At 34.6% G+C, this 17,771-nt stretch overlaps 3 protein-coding genes across 5 annotated transcripts; 1 reads left to right on the top strand and 2 right to left on the bottom strand.

Annotated features, from left to right (window-relative positions):
- Nucleotides 1-3,033: 3,033 nt before the first annotated feature.
- On the bottom strand, nucleotides 3,034-9,139 carry LOC101262360 (uncharacterized). Of its 3 annotated transcripts, none has more exons than XM_004230472.5 (5): nucleotides 8,453-9,139; nucleotides 7,629-8,359; nucleotides 7,466-7,546; nucleotides 3,597-4,235; nucleotides 3,034-3,364 (listed from the first exon to the last, which is right to left on the bottom strand). In XM_004230472.5, exons 1-5 carry the CDS (start codon nucleotides 8,544-8,546, stop codon nucleotides 3,290-3,292), a joined length of 1,620 nt encoding a protein of 539 aa, XP_004230520.2. In that variant the 5' UTR covers nucleotides 8,547-9,139; the 3' UTR covers nucleotides 3,034-3,289. The 3 variants fall into 3 exon arrangements, with proteins under 3 accessions (XP_004230520.2, XP_025883668.2, XP_025883667.2); XM_026027883.2 differs by having other exon boundaries at nucleotides 3,034-3,469; nucleotides 8,453-9,077; XM_026027882.2 differs by having other exon boundaries at nucleotides 3,034-3,464; nucleotides 8,453-9,077.
- A 54-nt stretch (nucleotides 9,140-9,193) lies between these two features.
- LOC101262055 (uncharacterized) lies at nucleotides 9,194-12,143 on the top strand. The gene is made up of 8 exons (XM_004230471.5): nucleotides 9,194-9,332; nucleotides 9,468-9,633; nucleotides 10,122-10,212; nucleotides 10,308-10,366; nucleotides 10,735-10,795; nucleotides 11,350-11,440; nucleotides 11,563-11,639; nucleotides 11,746-12,143. The coding sequence occupies exons 1-8, from the start codon at nucleotides 9,305-9,307 to the stop codon at nucleotides 11,860-11,862; spliced, it is 690 nt and encodes a 229-aa protein (XP_004230519.1). The 5' UTR covers nucleotides 9,194-9,304; the 3' UTR covers nucleotides 11,863-12,143.
- A 332-nt stretch (nucleotides 12,144-12,475) lies between these two features.
- Nucleotides 12,476-17,048, bottom strand: LOC101261756 (partner of Y14 and mago). Its single transcript, XM_004230470.5, has 4 exons — nucleotides 16,651-17,048; nucleotides 16,435-16,554; nucleotides 13,569-13,787; nucleotides 12,476-12,893 (listed from the first exon to the last, which is right to left on the bottom strand). The coding sequence occupies exons 1-4, from the start codon at nucleotides 16,843-16,845 to the stop codon at nucleotides 12,750-12,752; spliced, it is 678 nt and encodes a 225-aa protein (XP_004230518.1). The 5' UTR covers nucleotides 16,846-17,048; the 3' UTR covers nucleotides 12,476-12,749.
- Nucleotides 17,049-17,771: the final 723 nt, after the last annotated feature.

Genomic DNA, 17,771 nt, shown 5'->3' with positions numbered 1-17,771 from the left:
TTTCTGAGAAAATTTGGAGTGAAACACGTGGTGAAGCTTCACTCAAAACTTCATCCAAATGCGACAAGAATATTTGTAAAGTTGAGAACAAACGCTAACTAAGTGAATTAGGATTAATTATTAGAGTTATAACTTTTTGAGCTAATTTCTAAAAAAAAATGTAGTCTTTCTATCGTTGTCAATATTTTTTGACATTATCATCATTATTGCTATTCACAATCATTAAATCTGATCTGGAAAAGATTAATTTAGCTAAGATGTGAGATTTAACATGTCAGTAAAAAAGATAGGCATAAAATGAAATGCTAATGATAAATATGTTGAAAAGAATATGTTAAAAAATAAATGTAATTTTTTAGAATAAGGAAATTCAACTCTTTTATGGATATAAGTTGAGTTTTTTTATGATGACATTTAAACAAAATTAGAGTTAAGATTTGAAGTTAACGATTTTTTCATAATCCTGAATTAAACTGTAATAGTAATAATGTTTGGAGTAAAAAAATATAGATATTTAGTAAATACTTGAACAAAGACAATTGGGCTAAAAAAAAGTACATTTGAAGAGATATGAGGGGGGAAAATCAAGAACCTTATTCCAATTTCCAAATATCAAGAATATATATATATATTTTAAATTTTATTTTTAATGTTCGACCAAATGCAAAACACACTATATATATATATATTAAATTTTATTTTTAATGTTCGACCAAATACAAAACACGCAATCGTCATTTCACAAACAACAAAACATTACATCACATAATGTAATGGAAAGAGCAGCTATAAACTTGGAATGAGAAAAAAAAGTTTGAAGGCTAAGTGAAAATCAAGATATAAGATTCAAATATAATTTAAAAATCTCTTATATATCTTCATTCACCAACACTCTAAATCAACAGTATAACAAATAGTATAGCACGAAGTCATCTATAAATCTTGACAGGAATTGTTATATAAAATTTTAAAATAATGGTCAAATACATAAGTATTTATCTTTTTACGAATTCTATATTTCAACTATTTTTGTAATTTTTTTTACATGAACTTTCACAATTCATGTATTTAAAGAGTTAATAACTCAGATGGTCACTCAACTATGCACTCTTTTCTCAGAAAGTTACTCAACTTTCAATTTTCACTCAAAAGTCACTCAGCTATGTATTTCTTTCTCAGAAAGTCACTCAACTTTGAATTTTAATTCAAAAGTCACTCAACTATTCACTATTCTCTCAAAAAGTCACTCAATCTATTAAATTGTTTTTAATTAAAATTTATTGATATTAATTATTTATATAACAAACCAAATTTTAAAAAAAATAAAAATACCATTTAAACCATTTAGTGATCCACCCACCTAACCCGACCCATTAAAAATATGATATGACCCATTTTATTTTGTCTTTAATCCTAATTCAAGGTTTAAAGAAAGGGATTAATTTAGGATTAAAGACAAAATAAAATGGATCATATCATATTTTTTAATGGGTCGGGGTAGGTAGATGGATCACTAAATGGTTTAATTTATTTTTTAAAATTTTTAGTTTGTTATATAAATAATTAATATCAACAATTTTTAATTAAAATTTAATTTAACAGATTGAGTGACTTTTTGAGAAAATAGTGGATAGTTGAGTGATTTTTGAGTTAAAATTCAAAGTTGAGTGACTTTCTGAGAAAGAAGTGCATAGTTGTGTGGCTTTTGAGTGGAAATTGAAAGTTGAGTGACTTTTTTTTAGAGAAGAGTGCATAGTTGAGTGACCATCTGAGGTATTAACTCTGTATTTAAACACATTTCAACGATCAATTGTTTCATTTTATGGTAGAGTTTAGATAGAAAAATGAAACAATTGACATTTGATGTATATTTTAATACATAAATAGTGATATTTTAGGTAAGAAAATCAAGAAAAAACTACATAACTGGATCAAAAAACTAAAAATAATTATATGTTCAATTAGTTTAAGTAATTAAGAAATACACATTCTCCCAAAAAAAAATTTACAACCCATACACCCGTTTTATATATATCATATTGGTATCATTAAAATTTTTTGTTTAAAAATTACTCATATACTTATATTGTTATAGTATTATTAAGATTTTTTTGGTATACATATATATATATATATATATATATATATATATATATATATATATATATATATATATAATTTGATATCAACTAAGCAAAATTATTAATCTTGATGATACCAATACAATATGATACTAGATTAGTATTAGTAAATAATCCAAATTTTCAAATATTTTAAAAAATTAATATTTAGGTCAAATCTCATTGTTTGGTAGCTTTTAAACATTAAGATTTTACACTAAACTTTTATCTTTTACAAGATCACCCTTTATAATAGTTGTTAGCATTGTATTAAATAATTTTTTACGTGAACATCTAAATAGCGATAACATATTTAATAAATATGAAAGTGATGATATGACATTGTTGAAAATGACGAAGAATCAACTCATGAATAATAGTTTATTGCTCACACTTCAGTCATCACATTATCACATTGCTTCAGTGCCATATACCCGCCTTGTTATTTGCTATTAATAAGATCCAATCGACTTATTAAGGAAGTTATGAATCCTAACGTTACTATCTTGCTATAAAATACAAACATATGGTTAGTTTCAATAATTTTTAAAACTTATGGATATAACACATATTTCTTAAAAAAGTGAAATGTATTTTTCAAATACTATAACCAAACACATGATGAGAATCTATGACCAAACACTAGCAGAATCGTAGCAAATAATTATTACCAAGGTAACAAACAATATAAGCATCAAAAAAGCATATTGTTACCAACCTCAACTCTAAAGAAGCATAATAAAAACCTACAATACCAAATACTAATTCAACATGCTGCCTGCAAATTATTATGATTACTTTCATAGTAGATATGATTTCTAGAAACAATTTTCTTTTTTAAGTTGAGGCAAGTAAAGTTTTAAACTCTCATTATTAGGGTCATTCTTAAAAAGTTATTTTCCAACCCTCCAAATCAAAGGCACAATCTATATATTACCAGAATCTACGAAGTTAAAAGGTGCCAAAACCAATCGAGATTCATCCACAAGACTGGGAAAGCACATAAACTATAACCCTCTCCATTCTCTCATTGCTTCCCACAAAATCTATCGAACGAGAAAAGTTATCAGAAAAGTTTCTGAATCAAGTACAGACAAAAACCATGAACCATTTTCGTATAGCATTTGGGTTAAGCTGTATCAAGAAGAAATGGTGCCAACATCTCCAATTCAAGAGTGGAGAGGCAACATAAACTTCATTTGGATCCCATGCATTATCTTTAATGCCAGCTTCGAATTGATGCACTGCACAAAAAAGGGGATGGTTTAGTGCCAGGAAATCTTTTCAGTCAATAAAGTGGAGCTTTGTACTTCTTAACAACAGCTTCGAATTGATGCCCTGCACCTATTCTGAGAAGAAATGTTAGTAATTCAATAAATACGAGGTCCATAATTAACTATCACAGCATGTTCAGATAAAATTTCAACTGCACCATGTATTAGAAACATGATTTCGTCAACTAGAAAGAACAAGTACCTTTGCAACATCTTTGTAGAAGGCATTGATCTCCTCCTCTGTAAGGCCACCCTCATCAGCATTTTCCTCCCAGCCCATAGAACGCAAAAGTGCAGCCTCTTCCTCGTCTGAACACAACATTGCATCACAAGTTGAAAAGCTCTTGTCAGTATTCTTTCCGTCGAAAGAGTCACTGTTGCATGTATTTTCACCCAAGACCTCAGTTGATTGCTCCACCCTTGGGGTCTCATCAGATAGTGAAGCATCTTGATCCTGAGGGATACTATGTGCATTAGATTTCTTTCTCATACGTTCAAAGAAATCATTCCGACTCTGAGCTTGGGATGATAGTTTCTTTTGCACCATTGTTCCAACAGGCTTGGGTTCAAAGGTAGAGGGAGCTGCAATATTTGCGGGACTGTGTGTAGAAGCAGACACAGGAACGGCCAAATGCGCATTTGGACCTCTGCTGTGTATATTTGGGCTCAGGCTACTGTTAACAACAGAAGAAACACCATTCCTGTCACTTGTTAGCTTAGAGACGTGAATCCTGCTTGAGATGCAGACGCTTGAGAGATTTTGACTGACAGGATGAGACGATGAGACAGTTTGTTGCCGCAACTCAACCTTAGTTCTTGATTTATCAGAATGATTTGGCACCTGAATTCAAAGATTGCAGAACTGTATCTTATCAAGATAGTAATTCATGTCGAACATATGATTAATAGGGTCTGCGGGAGGGGGGAAGGAAACAAGTGGTAAACAAAATTGTACTTAAATGAATTACTAATGAAGCTACAGAATACAAAAATAGGAACTGCAGTATCAGATAAGTATTCTACCACAGTACCACCACATTATGACTTTCTCCCACCTTTCACTGATTACTTCTTTCCGTAACTTCCTATAGTTAACCTAGTCACCACACATAATTTTCCCTAAAACGCCTTCAGGAAGGCATTGCCATATGTTTCCGTAATGGGGTAGAACATGGATTGTTCAAGTATAGAAAAATATACATAAACGGTTTCCACGCAATTAGAATATGGACATATTTATAAATAACACCAATAGGAAAGGAAATTTTAATATTGCCAACCAACATAGATTTCCCAAACAGGAAACTCACAAATGATGCATAATTTCGGATACATGAAAGCATTTATAGTGGATTAGAAGATTAAAAAAAAGTGTGATCTCATACAGTGGCATAGCTACACTATACTCACGTCGGAAAATTATACTATATATACAATAGAATGATATGTAAAATGGTTAAATAACATATTTTGATACTCTTGAAACAATGAAGTGCTCTAGCCTAGTGGTCTTGGCACGCCTGAGAAGTTCAGGCTTAAGGCAGTCGCGAGTTCGAATCTCACTTGTTGCAGCATTTAAGATTTTTTGGACACGCTTCGTAATTTCTGACTCGGCCACTGATCTCATAAAGGCATTCTTCAAGTCATTAACAAAGAAAATAAGATTTGTTTTCCACTGAATCACCGACAATACATGTCATAAAGGGAAGAGCAAGCATATCATGAAACATTAAAAAGAGGAGGATTCCAAATTTAAAATTGATGACACTTGGCAGTTTGACATTATATTACATGAGGCCCTATCATATACAAACCACCAGCAAGGGATGTATTTGACAAAAATTGGTCCCACCTTTAAGAGGAAAATGTACTTAGTAACCTAGGTAAGTAGGCATTTGTGCACAATAAGTGCACTTCGATAAACCATGCCTAGTTACTTCCAGTAGTTTACAGGAAGATAAGATTGATACAAAACCTCCTTCCGTCCAATTGCTGGAAAGGCTGACATGGAGAAGGGATCCAGCCATCCCATCTGTCATTTCCCCTCATACAGTTTTTGTATTTATTATAGGTAGGCCTTTAAAGCAGTGATAATGGAACAAGCCGTCTCTGTGACTTTGTAAGCAGTTCCTTTTTGGTTAGTCTCTTTCCATTTTTTGTTATTTCAATTAGAGGCCATAAAAATTGGACAGCAAATCACTTATATGCTTTTGGGAAATGGCAGCCTAGCACCACCAAGAAAATAAGGACTTAACATTTGATGGAAAGCGTAAAAGATCGATATTAATAGGAGAAAGGGTCTGTCTTCCCCTAGTTAGTGAGAATTGGCCATGTCTATGTCACAAACCAAGTGACAAGTTTAACCGAAACATGAAATCCTACCTGCAACATGAACAAGCCTTATGAACACGGAACACAGCTCATCCATAATACCTTGTGATACATGATGATCAGTCAGGACTCAGGATAATAGTAGGCAAGTCTGTTATGATCATCATCCATAGAAAAGAATGTTTTGTCACGAGAATGTCAAACTCATCATAATGCCCTCAACTTTCTGTCTTCTCCACCACACCCCACACCACCCTTCTAAATTTATTCATGAATCCCAAACTACTTCGGATTGGATCTTCGTATACAGTTTCTGAGCACAACAATATTTTGAATTGCCTCATTATTCCAAATCATAAAATTAAGAGCGACTGAGGTTTTGACCCGTTGGAACGGCATATGGGTATGTCAAGGGCTCATTAGGCAGTTCAACGTAACAACCAAAGAAACATTTTTCTAAAACACAAGCCCCTTCTTTTTGCATCTCTTTGGGTTAAGACTACTTACTTTTATGTGCACCAGATCTGCTGCTAGATGTATATATAAAAATCCCCACAACTTACCACGCCCATCAGTTGTCAGGAGAATAGACAACAAAGAAAAAATAAATAAAGAATGGTTGTGAATTTCAGTGTTCAATACAAGTTAAACCTCAATTTTTTTAAAAGTTCACAGTAACTCAAAATCTGTCTTATATTCATCAACTAGGATATAAGATAAACTATAATTTGCCAAAAATATAGAGCCAAGGAAAATAATACAATCCTAAAATAACTAAGAACAATTGAGCTCAAAAGCATGGAGATGGAGATTAAAATCCACAAGCCACAGTTAAATATACTATTTGCACAAAAGCTTGAACACACAAAGAATCAAAATCCTCAATATGAGAAATAGCAGTCTTGAAGTGAACAATCTTACTTATGTGACCGCAGAATGTATTTCCAAACAATCCCAAAATAAACATAAAAAGGGGAGGGAAAGGGGGGCCATGACAGGTTATAAGCAGGCGTGAAATCATTCACATTAGTTTACCCATTAATTTGCACAATTTACTAAGTTCCTGATTCATTAGCTGGTTTCCTAATTTAAACAGAATTGTGTGATTTTGAATAGCAAATAATCCAGTTTTAGAAACTACACTCATGTAGTTCAAACCAAGCACGAGGTATCATAAATGGACAAAGAAGCACCATAAAAAATAGAGCAACTCTTTTTTTCTCAGAACATCATGACATTAATTCTCTTGGATTATCATTGTTACACTGTCTATGTGATTCTTACTGGTAACTGATGGTAAATTGTCCTTGGTCAGGTTAAACACAGACCATGTTATCTAGCTATGTATTTAGATAATTAATCGATGCGTGAGTAATAAATGCATTTGTATAATTAATTGTGAAAGAGAAAGGGAAACATCCGAGTAATAAATGCATTTGGATAATTAATCCTGCAAGAGACGGGAAACACTTGAGTGTCAAACTCATAGTAATCACTGGTAGAAAAGGTGAGAAAATCAAATAAGCAGAGTCTCTGAAGCATTACTTAAGAATTCCCAAAGGCTACCCAATTAAACCTTCTGATAAAGGTGTTAGATCATACAAGAGCAAGCAATTCTGTCAAATAGCTGACCTTTATAGTAAATCTTTGGGAATGACATTCATGTAAATAGTAATATTTAAATTTTTATGAAGTTAATGTATATAATAATTAAACATATATAGGAAGCAAAGCTCTTACCGAGGCCTTAGCTACCAGTGGTATCAATTGCCTAGATTGCTTCACAGCAAGCTCTTCAAGTCGGTGATTTGCTTGGGACACCTGTTATGTTAAACATTAAGAGTATGAGAATGTTAACTTTCCCATGTAAGCCACACCCATATAAACAAAAAGGGAAACAAACCTGGGAAATAGTCTGAGCACAAGGAAGACCCTTAGCGACAGTTTCAGCCATATTAAGACATCTGCCACTTGACTTGCTAAAAGTTGGAGAAGAAGGTCCAGAAGAGGCAGCTCGTTTCATGGAAGATAGACCAGAGTTATCGTTACCGGCAACTGCGGTAAAGACTGCTAATGCAGATGCCAACTTGTTGACAGTAGTGCCTGACGGACTAGTTGGTATACCCTGAGTCCTAGTACCCAAACCAGGAGATCCGACACTTCCAAGGCCAGGTGATGTTTGTCGTTTTTCAGTTACTAAGGGTCGGATGCCACATTCAATTGCTTTATCCGCAAGCACGCCATTGTTGTCAGTTAGTTTGATCTTACCAGCATTGCTCAAATTCCTAGGCCATTTCTCACTAATTCTACCAGAAGTCATTGAAGGTGACTGTCTTAACCCTTCCTCAAATATTTCCAAGTGATGTTTCCTGGAATTATCGGAAAAGTCCCTAGACCTATGATTTCTTAAAGTTGATGTCTCCCGGTACTTGCTAATGTCTTTATCCATGTCTCTGTGATGATTTCTAAAATTATTATAAGATTGAAAGTTAAGGGAGTTACTACTGTTGGAGCTCCACCGAGTCCGTGAAGAGATGGCTCGATCAGATGAAGAACCAGGACACCTCCACTCTTTATTGTCCGTATTCACTGACAGTGATCTCTTGTATGCATGTTTTGATGGGGCTGCATCATCTATAATGATAACAGAAAGAAGCAAATAGTTCAAGTGAAATGAAAATGCATGTTTCATAAAAAAAAAAAACCTAATTAGAGCATGAAAGTAACCTGGATGCAACCGGGATGATGCGGAGACGAAGCTTGTCGCATGTTTACCGCTCCTTAACCATTGTGGGGCTAATGTAGGTTCACTTGTTTCCATCCCAACCTATTTTAGTTCTATGCATCCAAGCAACCCAGTTCCTCTCTTACAAAAATTAAACCCCAAAAGACATAAAATTTTAATCCTATAAGCAATCACCCTAAAGAGGAACACTCAAACCTCCTTAAGGGTGAGTTAGATGAGACAATCAAGCCCGAGATAAATACGATTCGACTACTCGTCTGCACTCACCATATTTCTCGTGCTTCAGAAACAAAATCAGATTAAAAATGTCCAGAACCCTATATGATTCAAAAAGAGACAACCCCACAATGCTATTCACCATGGATTATTCATTCTGTGCACTAAATATCATCAACAAGAACGCTATTCCATCCTCAACTAAATTTCAATCAGTAAAAACCAATGAATAAACCAAGAAACCAGAAAACTATGAAGAAACCAAGAAACCAGAAAACTATGACTCTACCGTGAAAAATCAGTCCGACCCACTACAGATAACAAGGCAACAGTGAAACCCTAGATTTAGTCTCAAGTATGTGGGGGGTGTTATTTTTTATTTAGTTAAATATGTTTGTGAAAATTATGATTTTGTTCACATCCCATTGACCCAAGGGTCCAAATAACGCGTTATTCTACTACAGAGCCCAAAATTTCAGTTAATGGGCCTGTGAACTTTTAGGCCCATTACAGGCCAAAATCAGACATAAAACTAAACGCGCGGCCAGGTTTTACTTCTTTTTTTCGAAAGCTAAGCAACAAGTAGGGTTTTAGCTTTCACAAGAAATCAAGAAGCAATGCCGAAGTCGAAGCGTAATAGAGCCGGTAGAGTAAAATCCTTGAAGTTTTCATATATGATTGATGAATTCATTGTTGTTTAAGTACTTTGTTGATTTATATATCTGTTTTATTGATTTCTTGGTTGTTATTAAGTCGATGTGTTGTGGATTTTGATTGCAGTTACCTTATCTAAGACGAAGAAGAAGGGTAAGGAGCATAAAGAAAACATTGTTAACTCAATAAGGGAATGCGCGGAGAAGTATAGTTCAGCGTACGTATTTAGTTTCGAAAACATGAGAAATCTCAAGTTCAAGGAGTTCAGAGATCAGCTCAAGTCTTCTAGCAGGCAAGTTTTTGCTGTTTAATTCGGGAATCGAGAGACAACGCACTTGTTAGTTTTAGTTTTAGTGAGTGATTTTTGTTGTTTAAAAGATTGTAATAACTACATTTCCAAGTATAGAAAGTTTTGTTGCAACTAATAATGTAGTATAGCTTTGTATGTATCTCCATTCTTTTCAAAAATACAAATCTTATGTATCCCATATGAATTTTCAAAGCCTGACACTTTTAACTGTTCTTCTTTGTAAATGGACAACTTAGAAAGTCTTTTTTACTGAACCTGGAATTGGCCTGTTTGGCTGGCAGTGCTTGTTTCACGAGTACATTTTTGTGCATACAATGATCATTTTATCATTGAAACCATTACATTTTCTAGAGGATTATCGTATAGAAATTGGTATTGAGTTTGGAATCATATATCTCGAAGGGGAACTTTCTTGGTCTTCCATAATTAACTATCAGTAGCATAATAAGCATAATTTCTTTCCATTTCAGATTTTTTCTGGGATCGAACAAAGTCATGCAGGTAGCACTAGGTCGTTCAGACTCTGATGAGATTCGTCCTGGCCTCCATAAGATTTCTAAGGTATCTGCTATATATCCATTTGAATGAAATTTCTTTTTAGATATGTCATTTCTACTCTTAAGTCATGTTTGGATTGAAATGTCCTGTCTTTACAGCTTGTTCGCGGCGATTCGGGTCTTTGCTTTACTAACTTATCAAAGGAGGAGGTCCAAAGGTAAAACCCAGATTCAATTATGTATTTTAAAACCAAACTCTACATGTTATAACTTTGCTTCTTGATCAAGTCAAAGGGAGTTCTTTTTTTGGGTGGATGGGATTAGTATTACCCCTGCCTACTGTGTTGTGCTATATCCAAATTGTTGCTGATTGTGTTCACAGCTTGACATTTAGTAGTGCATGCATGATATCTTGTTTCCAACAGTTCCTTAATCAAGTCTTTCACTTCTTTTTTCACATTGTACTGTAATTTTGTTCTTTGCATGGAAGTCAGAATTCTCTGGTGGGCTGTGACCCGCCTGCTGTTTGCTTCCTACTCCTTTTGTTTCTCTCAATTTTTTTGCTCATCATTTTAAACTTTGTTAGGTTGTTTAATGAATATGAAGAACATGACTTCGCGAGGACTGGCACTACAGCAACTGAAAAGGTATGCCAGAAGGTTATTGTGTACACGTTTTTTTAATGACTATGGTTCAAATGTTTCAAAAAATAAATCAACAACATAAGATATAAATCACGGTGTCCACCTTGCATGCACCCTGTGACTAAACTACTAGGAACCACCCACTAGCAAAGGTGTAGGGGAACTCATTCTTGTGGCTATATGTCAATTTTTAATCTGTAAAGCTAAATGCCATTTTGGCTATATAAACAAAGAAGCTAAATGCCATTTCGGCTTTATCAAAATAGAAGAAACTAAATGCCATCTTGACAACTACAATAAGGGCTATCTGCTCGAGAGCTCTTACATAAGATGTTTTCTCGAGTCCAATTTGATGCCTTTGGGTACCCATGTGTTGTTTGCTCTATAATAATTGAATCACATCGATTATTATTGCATTGAAGTGTGGTTCAAGTAGATAGCTTGGGTATATTTTTAACTAAAGTTGACCTGAGCAGAGGTATAGTCACATATTATCTTGCTCCAATTTATATCTCATGTACAATATTGGGCTTTTTATGTTTGGTTCAATCTATCAGGTGGAGCTACAAGAAGGTCCTCTTGATCAGTTCACACATGAGATGGAGCCATTCCTGCGGAAACAAGGGATGCCAGTGCGGTTGAACAGAGGTATTTATCATTGCTCTTTTGTTTTGCTGATTGTGATTGTAACATGATTTTGGTGGTTGATATGTCAATAGTTATCTTTAATGCTCTCTGATTCTTTGACTTTTGTCATGCGGGGTGAGCAGGTGTTGTGGAGCTCGTGTCTGACTTTGTTGTATGTGAAGAAGGGAGGCCATTGTCACCAGAGGCAGCTCGGATACTGGTTTGTTGATTTTCACAACTATCAAATTTGTGAATATAGTTAACATTCTGTATATTTCTTACATCATATTGCAAACGCATGAAAGCAATTACCTGGTTACTTGCAGCGTCTGCTTGGGAAGAAGATGGCTACTTTCCGACTCAACTTAATATGCAGGTGGTCTCCTGATGAATTTGAAATCTACAGAGAAGGATTGGAAGAATCAGATATTGAATCCTCATAGACTGCTCTCAAGCCTCACGTGTTTTACGATGTTAAAGTTTTGGCATCCGGAGGAACTCCTATAACCTCTTGCTAGCTGAAGTTATAAATGGAGTGCTTCTTTACTTGGTTCTCAGAAATATTACGTTGACCGATCACAGTTTTACAATGTTAAATTTGGCATTCAGACCTCAACTCAGTATGTGTAATGTGTTTGAATTATTTGACTGTTCGATGCAACATAGTTTTATGTAAAATCTTTTACTGGTAGTATATCGTGGCAACTTCATATTTTGTTCTCAACATTCTTTTATGGCTTACCTTGTGTCAAAGATATACTTGTGAGTTCAGTTGCTTGGTTTAAGAAAGAATATGCCTATTTGAGGCAATAATTTTTTTAAAAACAGTAAAAACATCTATAGATAGTAGAGTACTAACGGTATGAATTCAAGAAATTGCCAGCTGGTTCAGCTGAAAACGGTTACTAAACTTCGTCTCAAAAACTGAGGTGTTTTCAATTATCCAGACAAGACGACAACTTCTCTCCCTACTTCAGCTTCAGAGAATTTCTTTAGGACCCACCTTCAGAATTTCTGTCCAAATAACATTCATGAAGCATTCATGCCACAAGCCAATTAGTGTAAATAAATGGTATTTCAACTGCTAGTATCAATGTATGAAATAAAGGACAAATCAGATCAACCAGCAGTTATGTCCTCAAAAATTGGAGTACTATCTGAAAAATACCATAAATTAGATCCTACATTGCTTCGCCCTAGCTATTGCACAAAGTACAAAAATACACACAATTCCATCAACCAAATCCGAGTGTGTTGGATATATTGATGCAGCAATAAAACGCCACCAGGCTACTGTAGATTCAAACTAAGTGCTTCTTCAGCCTCAAATTCAAGATGCTTCCAATTCAGCCTTTTTATTTTCCAAGAGCTTCAACTCTTTTCTCCAGCTTTCCAGCTTGGCCATTTTCTCCAGCTGCTCTGGCTTCATGTCCTTCTCATCAGTCTTCTGCTGTTGAGCTTCTGTCAGCCGAATCTACACCAAATAAAACAGGGTTAAGTTTAGTGAGCTCAACAAAAGAATAAAGCTCCAGCAGAGATGGGTAAGTGCATCTTGAACTTGAAGGTTCAGAAGAATTGTAATACAGATAAATCACCAGTGATTACAACATCGATTTTATTTATTTTTTCTCAGATCATAAAAACCCACATCATTCAACAGATTATTTTCCAATGACCAGATTTTAATTTATCTGCAGTTTTAGAAAGATGGGACTATCAGCAGAAATCAAATGAAATACTCATATCATAGTTGGAGAGTTAATAGTGCTCTGAGATCCCATTATTTGACATTTGCTAGTAGTGTGGAAATGGGAGCAACACCTTGGACTGAAAAATGCAACTTAAAAGTGGATATACAATGAATCACATAAAATGAATAGCTGGAGTAGGACATGGATTTGAGCCAGCACATTTAATGGACCATACGATTTTTGGTTTACAAAAGAATGCACAAAACCCATCATTACCTTGAAACAAACTTGAATCATCCATTTAGTACATCAAAACTGAAATAGAGAGTATTTTGACCATACAACGCAAAGTAGAAATAGCTGAGTATTTCTAAAATGCTTTAAGATGCATCAAACTTACTTGATAGCTCTTGAATGATGGCATACCATCAGAGAACTAGAAGCACAAGAGTACATACCTTTTTCTTCAGAGCTCGGATCTTTTTGTCAATGTCCTGCAGACTATCTCCCATGCCAGAAGACTCGGTTGAATTTGAAGGAGGGACAACAGGATTTGCAGATATGGCAAGATTGTTTATCTGGGACATAACTGACTCGACCTGATCTGGACCATCAACTGAATTTTCAGCAGATGAGACCTCATCGTTCTCTGGATTCTTACCCTTTTCAAGGGCAGCCTGCCACAAATTGTGTTAATCAAGCTCAGACATTTTTTGTGTGATTAAACCTCACCAATATTTACAACGAGATCATGCCAGTTTGTATACAGTTTTAATTACAACGAGAGCATGACAGGCTTGGTCCTCTTTATAACAAAAATAGGCGAAAAAGTAAAGAGATACTAATCTCGCCGCCTCCCAAATGACCTTTATTTTTTATCCAATGTTATATCCTCAAACTTGGGACTCCAATCATTATTAGTTCATCTATGTAATAGCTCATATTGTTGCATTATTATATTCACGTGTGTAAAATGACCAAGAGGCCCAAAATATCTTCATCCTAAACAAGAATTTTATGTAATAAGTCAATTCTTGCCTCAAGAGAAGGCTAACAGTCAAGAAGCAGCTTTCTTCAACTTATGATAGCAGTTTGACAAGAAGCATACTGGATAGCTGAAAGCAAGAGGTGAGATGGGATGGAATAGAAAAGTCCTACACAGTTTATCATTTTCAGTTCTTAGTCACCTGTGTTACATATAATTGTCCATTGACTTCCACAAACGTGTAAGAACTTTTTCAATGATCTCATGTAAGATTCCACCTTCCTTCTTTCCACCTCTTTTTTGGATAATGGTTTTATGACTTACATTAATGCTCAGTACAAAGACTCCACCTTCCCTTTTCCGCTTTTGACAAATACAATAAGAAATTCTATTCATAGAGTTGGTAAAAGTACTTAATCATAGGGAACCAGTGTCCTCCTAACATGAAGCAACAAATTAAATAATAAAGAAAACAGAAATTACTTCAAACACCATATTAGTGCAATATAAAATACTTTTGAGTTTAATTTAAAAGATAATTAGAAAACAGCAAACAAGTAAGAGAAGAATCCATATTATCTGTTTCCTAAAAAACAATACATATTTTATTTGTAAGCATAAGAGATATCAAAGCATATGCTATAACAATATTGAGTGTGGCCATGGAGACACATTAGAAACTTAAAAGGAAGAATTCGTTGCAAATGGACTGGAAAAGTTCAAACAGAATCCTTGGTTTGGTCACATCTCTCTTTTGATAACCAAGAAATCCAGAGGGCCAGTGGCACACTGTTCACTTCCATAGCTCAATGTAGGAATATCAGTTTTAGAAGGTAATTTTAGATCTCATAGATATCCTACAGGAATAGGATAGGATACTTTTGGGGAACTTTCAATTGCATTTGACATCCCATTTTACATATTTCACTGCAATCTCTTAGAGCTATGTTTATAATAAATTACTATTTTGAAAAAAAACAATCAGTTAACCGATAAACTGACAACTGACATCTTTTGGGGAAACAGAGGAAATGACTATCAAGTGGAAAGATTTTAGTAAAGGGAATTTCACTGTATAAAATTATTGCAGCTTGATTTCTTAATTTGTTTAAAAAGCACTATATGTGGCAACACTTCTCCCAAGATAACTTAGAAAAGGGGTAGACTTTGTGCAACAGGTGCACTTCATGTGCGAAAGTGACGTGGTCACATAGAGGAACCTAATCATCTCTACCTGCGAGCGAGACAAGGGAGTTCTGATATATGTTCCCTTTTGGATTGAATGGGTAATACCTCAACTTCTAATAGCCACATACATCAGTTGAACTGGTAGGGATCCATTTCACATCATTTGTCTTGCCTTTTGTAGACTTCGTTGTTCGTTTTATAAAATTCTGAAGAGACGTGAAATTACGCCTCACAGATAGCTATTGCTGTTTTAGTTGGATTATGCCAACGTTTGGAGAGGGTTTCTGCTTATCCACAAACAAACAAACATCAGAACCCTTGAGGGGTACTATGCTGAAACAAACTGTATCAGGAGTCGGGCTGTGTCCTACTTTAGATCCCCAGTAAATGTCATTTCCTTTTACGGCCTTTAGTCTGAATATAAAGCTGTATAGTGCTTACCATATATATAAACCATACAACGACTAGCAGTGTCTGTGTCAATTGTTTGTTCTCTTTGAAGCTAAAGGGACATTTAATCACGTACTGTAATATAGGAAGCGGGGTTATTGAATATAGTAGAAACTTCAGGGAGGAAGTTTCTCGACTTAGTTTACCTTATGTCCTCAACTTACATAGCTTAGTGCATTGCAAATGGTAGTTGGAACATAAGCTACTATCAGAAACTGAAGAAAGAATTGGATTAGAGATAGGTTGACTTATCCTCAACAAAACGTGACAGTACAAGGAAATTCACTATAAAACATGGCTATTACAATATGCTTAATCTTGTAAGGACACTTAGCAAGGAAATTGCCATTCCAAAGCCAAGCCCATCTTAAAAGTTTCCCTTTTGGTTGGATAGCACTACATGAAGCTGTCTAACCCAACATAATTTAAGGAAAATGGGCTCATTCCATTCAATAGGTACTCGATATAAAAGGTACTGCATATCAAGGACCCTAATGATCTTTTCCCACTCTGTGGATTGTGGCAAGGTAGAAGCAGGATATGTTTCTAAATCTATTTGTTATTCAATGGGTGAAGCCGAGATCCATAATGGTAACATAACAACAGTGGATGCACGGGTCAAGAAGTATTTCCGAACAAAATATCTAGGCAGTGCTTACTATAAGTACAATAAACAAGAGAAGCAGGAACTTAGTATTAACCTGTTGACGCTTCTCCTTCTTCCTTTCATTCCGCTTGGCAGCTTTAGACTTGGGCTTTTCATCCATCACAGGATCATAACCCGGCGGAACATCCTGCAGTGACTCCATTTCCTTCTTCCACTGCACTCTCCCCCAGGCACCAATCAATCAAAACAAAAACACACTACATAATTTTTGAAAAAAAGAGAAAAACAAACAAACAAGTATGTTACATACAATAGCGCCTTTAGATTTGTAAATGGCGACTTCATCTTGAGGCACATAACCAGCCCTAATTCGAATAGGTTTACGGAGTGTTCCGTCAGGTCGTCTTGTTGGTGCGAGTAGTCTTTCCCCTTCTTTTAGGGTTTTGCCTAGCTCAGCTGCCAATTGTTTCGCTTCTTCCTCTCCTCTGGTCGTGCTGCTCGCCATTGCCGTTTCTCTCTCCGTTGATACTGATGTTTTTACAGAATCATCATATTTTGATATTTTAATACATGTTATAAAAATAATTTTTATTATATTCAACGTCTAATTATGTGAAATTCTTTAACAAATATGATTAGGAATATTTAATAAAGAATTTTTCTTTACGTTAAAAAAAGTTTCACAAATCTTAAATATTTGTCATAACTAATTACTATGTTTAGTGTCAGAAATTAATTAGGTGAGTCCCTTGAAGCTTGTGAGAGTCGACGGGCCGGGTTTCTATTTGTTAGTGTTTTGGGCCATAATATTTGCAGCAAGAATTGCTCTTGTAATCAATTTCGATCTTATTTTAACATTATTTAACTAATAGCCAACATTAATAAAAATTCCAGCCAAAGCCTGGTTTTTGTTTCTCTATTTTCTAGTTTCAAATGTACAGCAACAAATGTTGAAAGCAAAACTTACAAAAAATCACACTCAGAGACGTTTCGATAGTAATAAAAGCAAATATTATAAAACTTGAATTTTTAAATTTAGGTATGTTTGTATCGAGCTTAGGAATAAGGTCTTTTAGTATAGAATCAAACTTTAGAGAAAAGAATCAAAAAGTTATTCACACAATTTATAGGATTGACTTCAAATATTTTCTTACTTCTAAATTTTATTTTTATTAGTGTGGTGTTGATCTTGAAAAGGCTAAACTTAACAAAAAATTATACATTTCAAAAATAATTCTCAAATTGGCTATTTGTGCAAACCTGTGTTTGCTAAGATGGATAACAACCAGTCTTGTTATTTATTTAAAAATTAACCACAAACTTTTAAAATGTTATAAACTTGAACATTTTAAATTCTTCTTGCTCCACTATTTATTGGTTATATATATATATATAAAATGGTTGGGGTGTAAAAAGAACGAGGTAGGAATG

Source organism: Solanum lycopersicum, chromosome 1, assembly GCF_036512215.1.
Source record: "Solanum lycopersicum chromosome 1, SLM_r2.1".
Classification (NCBI taxonomy): Eukaryota; Viridiplantae; Streptophyta; class Magnoliopsida; order Solanales; family Solanaceae; genus Solanum; species Solanum lycopersicum.
Note: the sequence above shows the minus strand (reverse complement) of the source record. Positions and strands in the feature narration are given on the sequence as shown.

Coding starts and splice junctions, on each gene's coding strand:
- LOC101262360 (XM_004230472.5), bottom strand. CDS start 8,546: ATGGAAACAAGTGAACCTACATTAGCCCCACAATGGTTAAGGAGCGGT. Junction 7,547..7,628: donor GTGCTCAGACTATTTCCCAG/GTTTGTTTCCCT, acceptor TTAACATAACAG/GTGTCCCAAGCAAATCACCG. Junction 3,365..3,596: donor TCTACAAAGATGTTGCAAAG/GTACTTGTTCTT, acceptor TTTTTTGTGCAG/TGCATCAATTCGAAGCTGGC.
- LOC101262055 (XM_004230471.5), top strand. CDS start 9,305: ATGCCGAAGTCGAAGCGTAATAGAGCCG. Junction 9,634..10,121: donor CAGCTCAAGTCTTCTAGCAG/GCAAGTTTTTGC, acceptor TTTCCATTTCAG/ATTTTTTCTGGGATCGAACA. Junction 11,441..11,562: donor GCCAGTGCGGTTGAACAGAG/GTATTTATCATT, acceptor CGGGGTGAGCAG/GTGTTGTGGAGCTCGTGTCT.
- LOC101261756 (XM_004230470.5), bottom strand. CDS start 16,845: ATGGCGAGCAGCACGACCAGAGGAGAGGAAGAAGCGAAACAATTGGCA. Junction 13,788..16,434: donor AGAAGGAGAAGCGTCAACAG/GTTAATACTAAG, acceptor AATTTGTGGCAG/GCTGCCCTTGAAAAGGGTAA. Junction 12,894..13,568: donor TCCGAGCTCTGAAGAAAAAG/GTATGTACTCTT, acceptor TATTTGGTGTAG/ATTCGGCTGACAGAAGCTCA.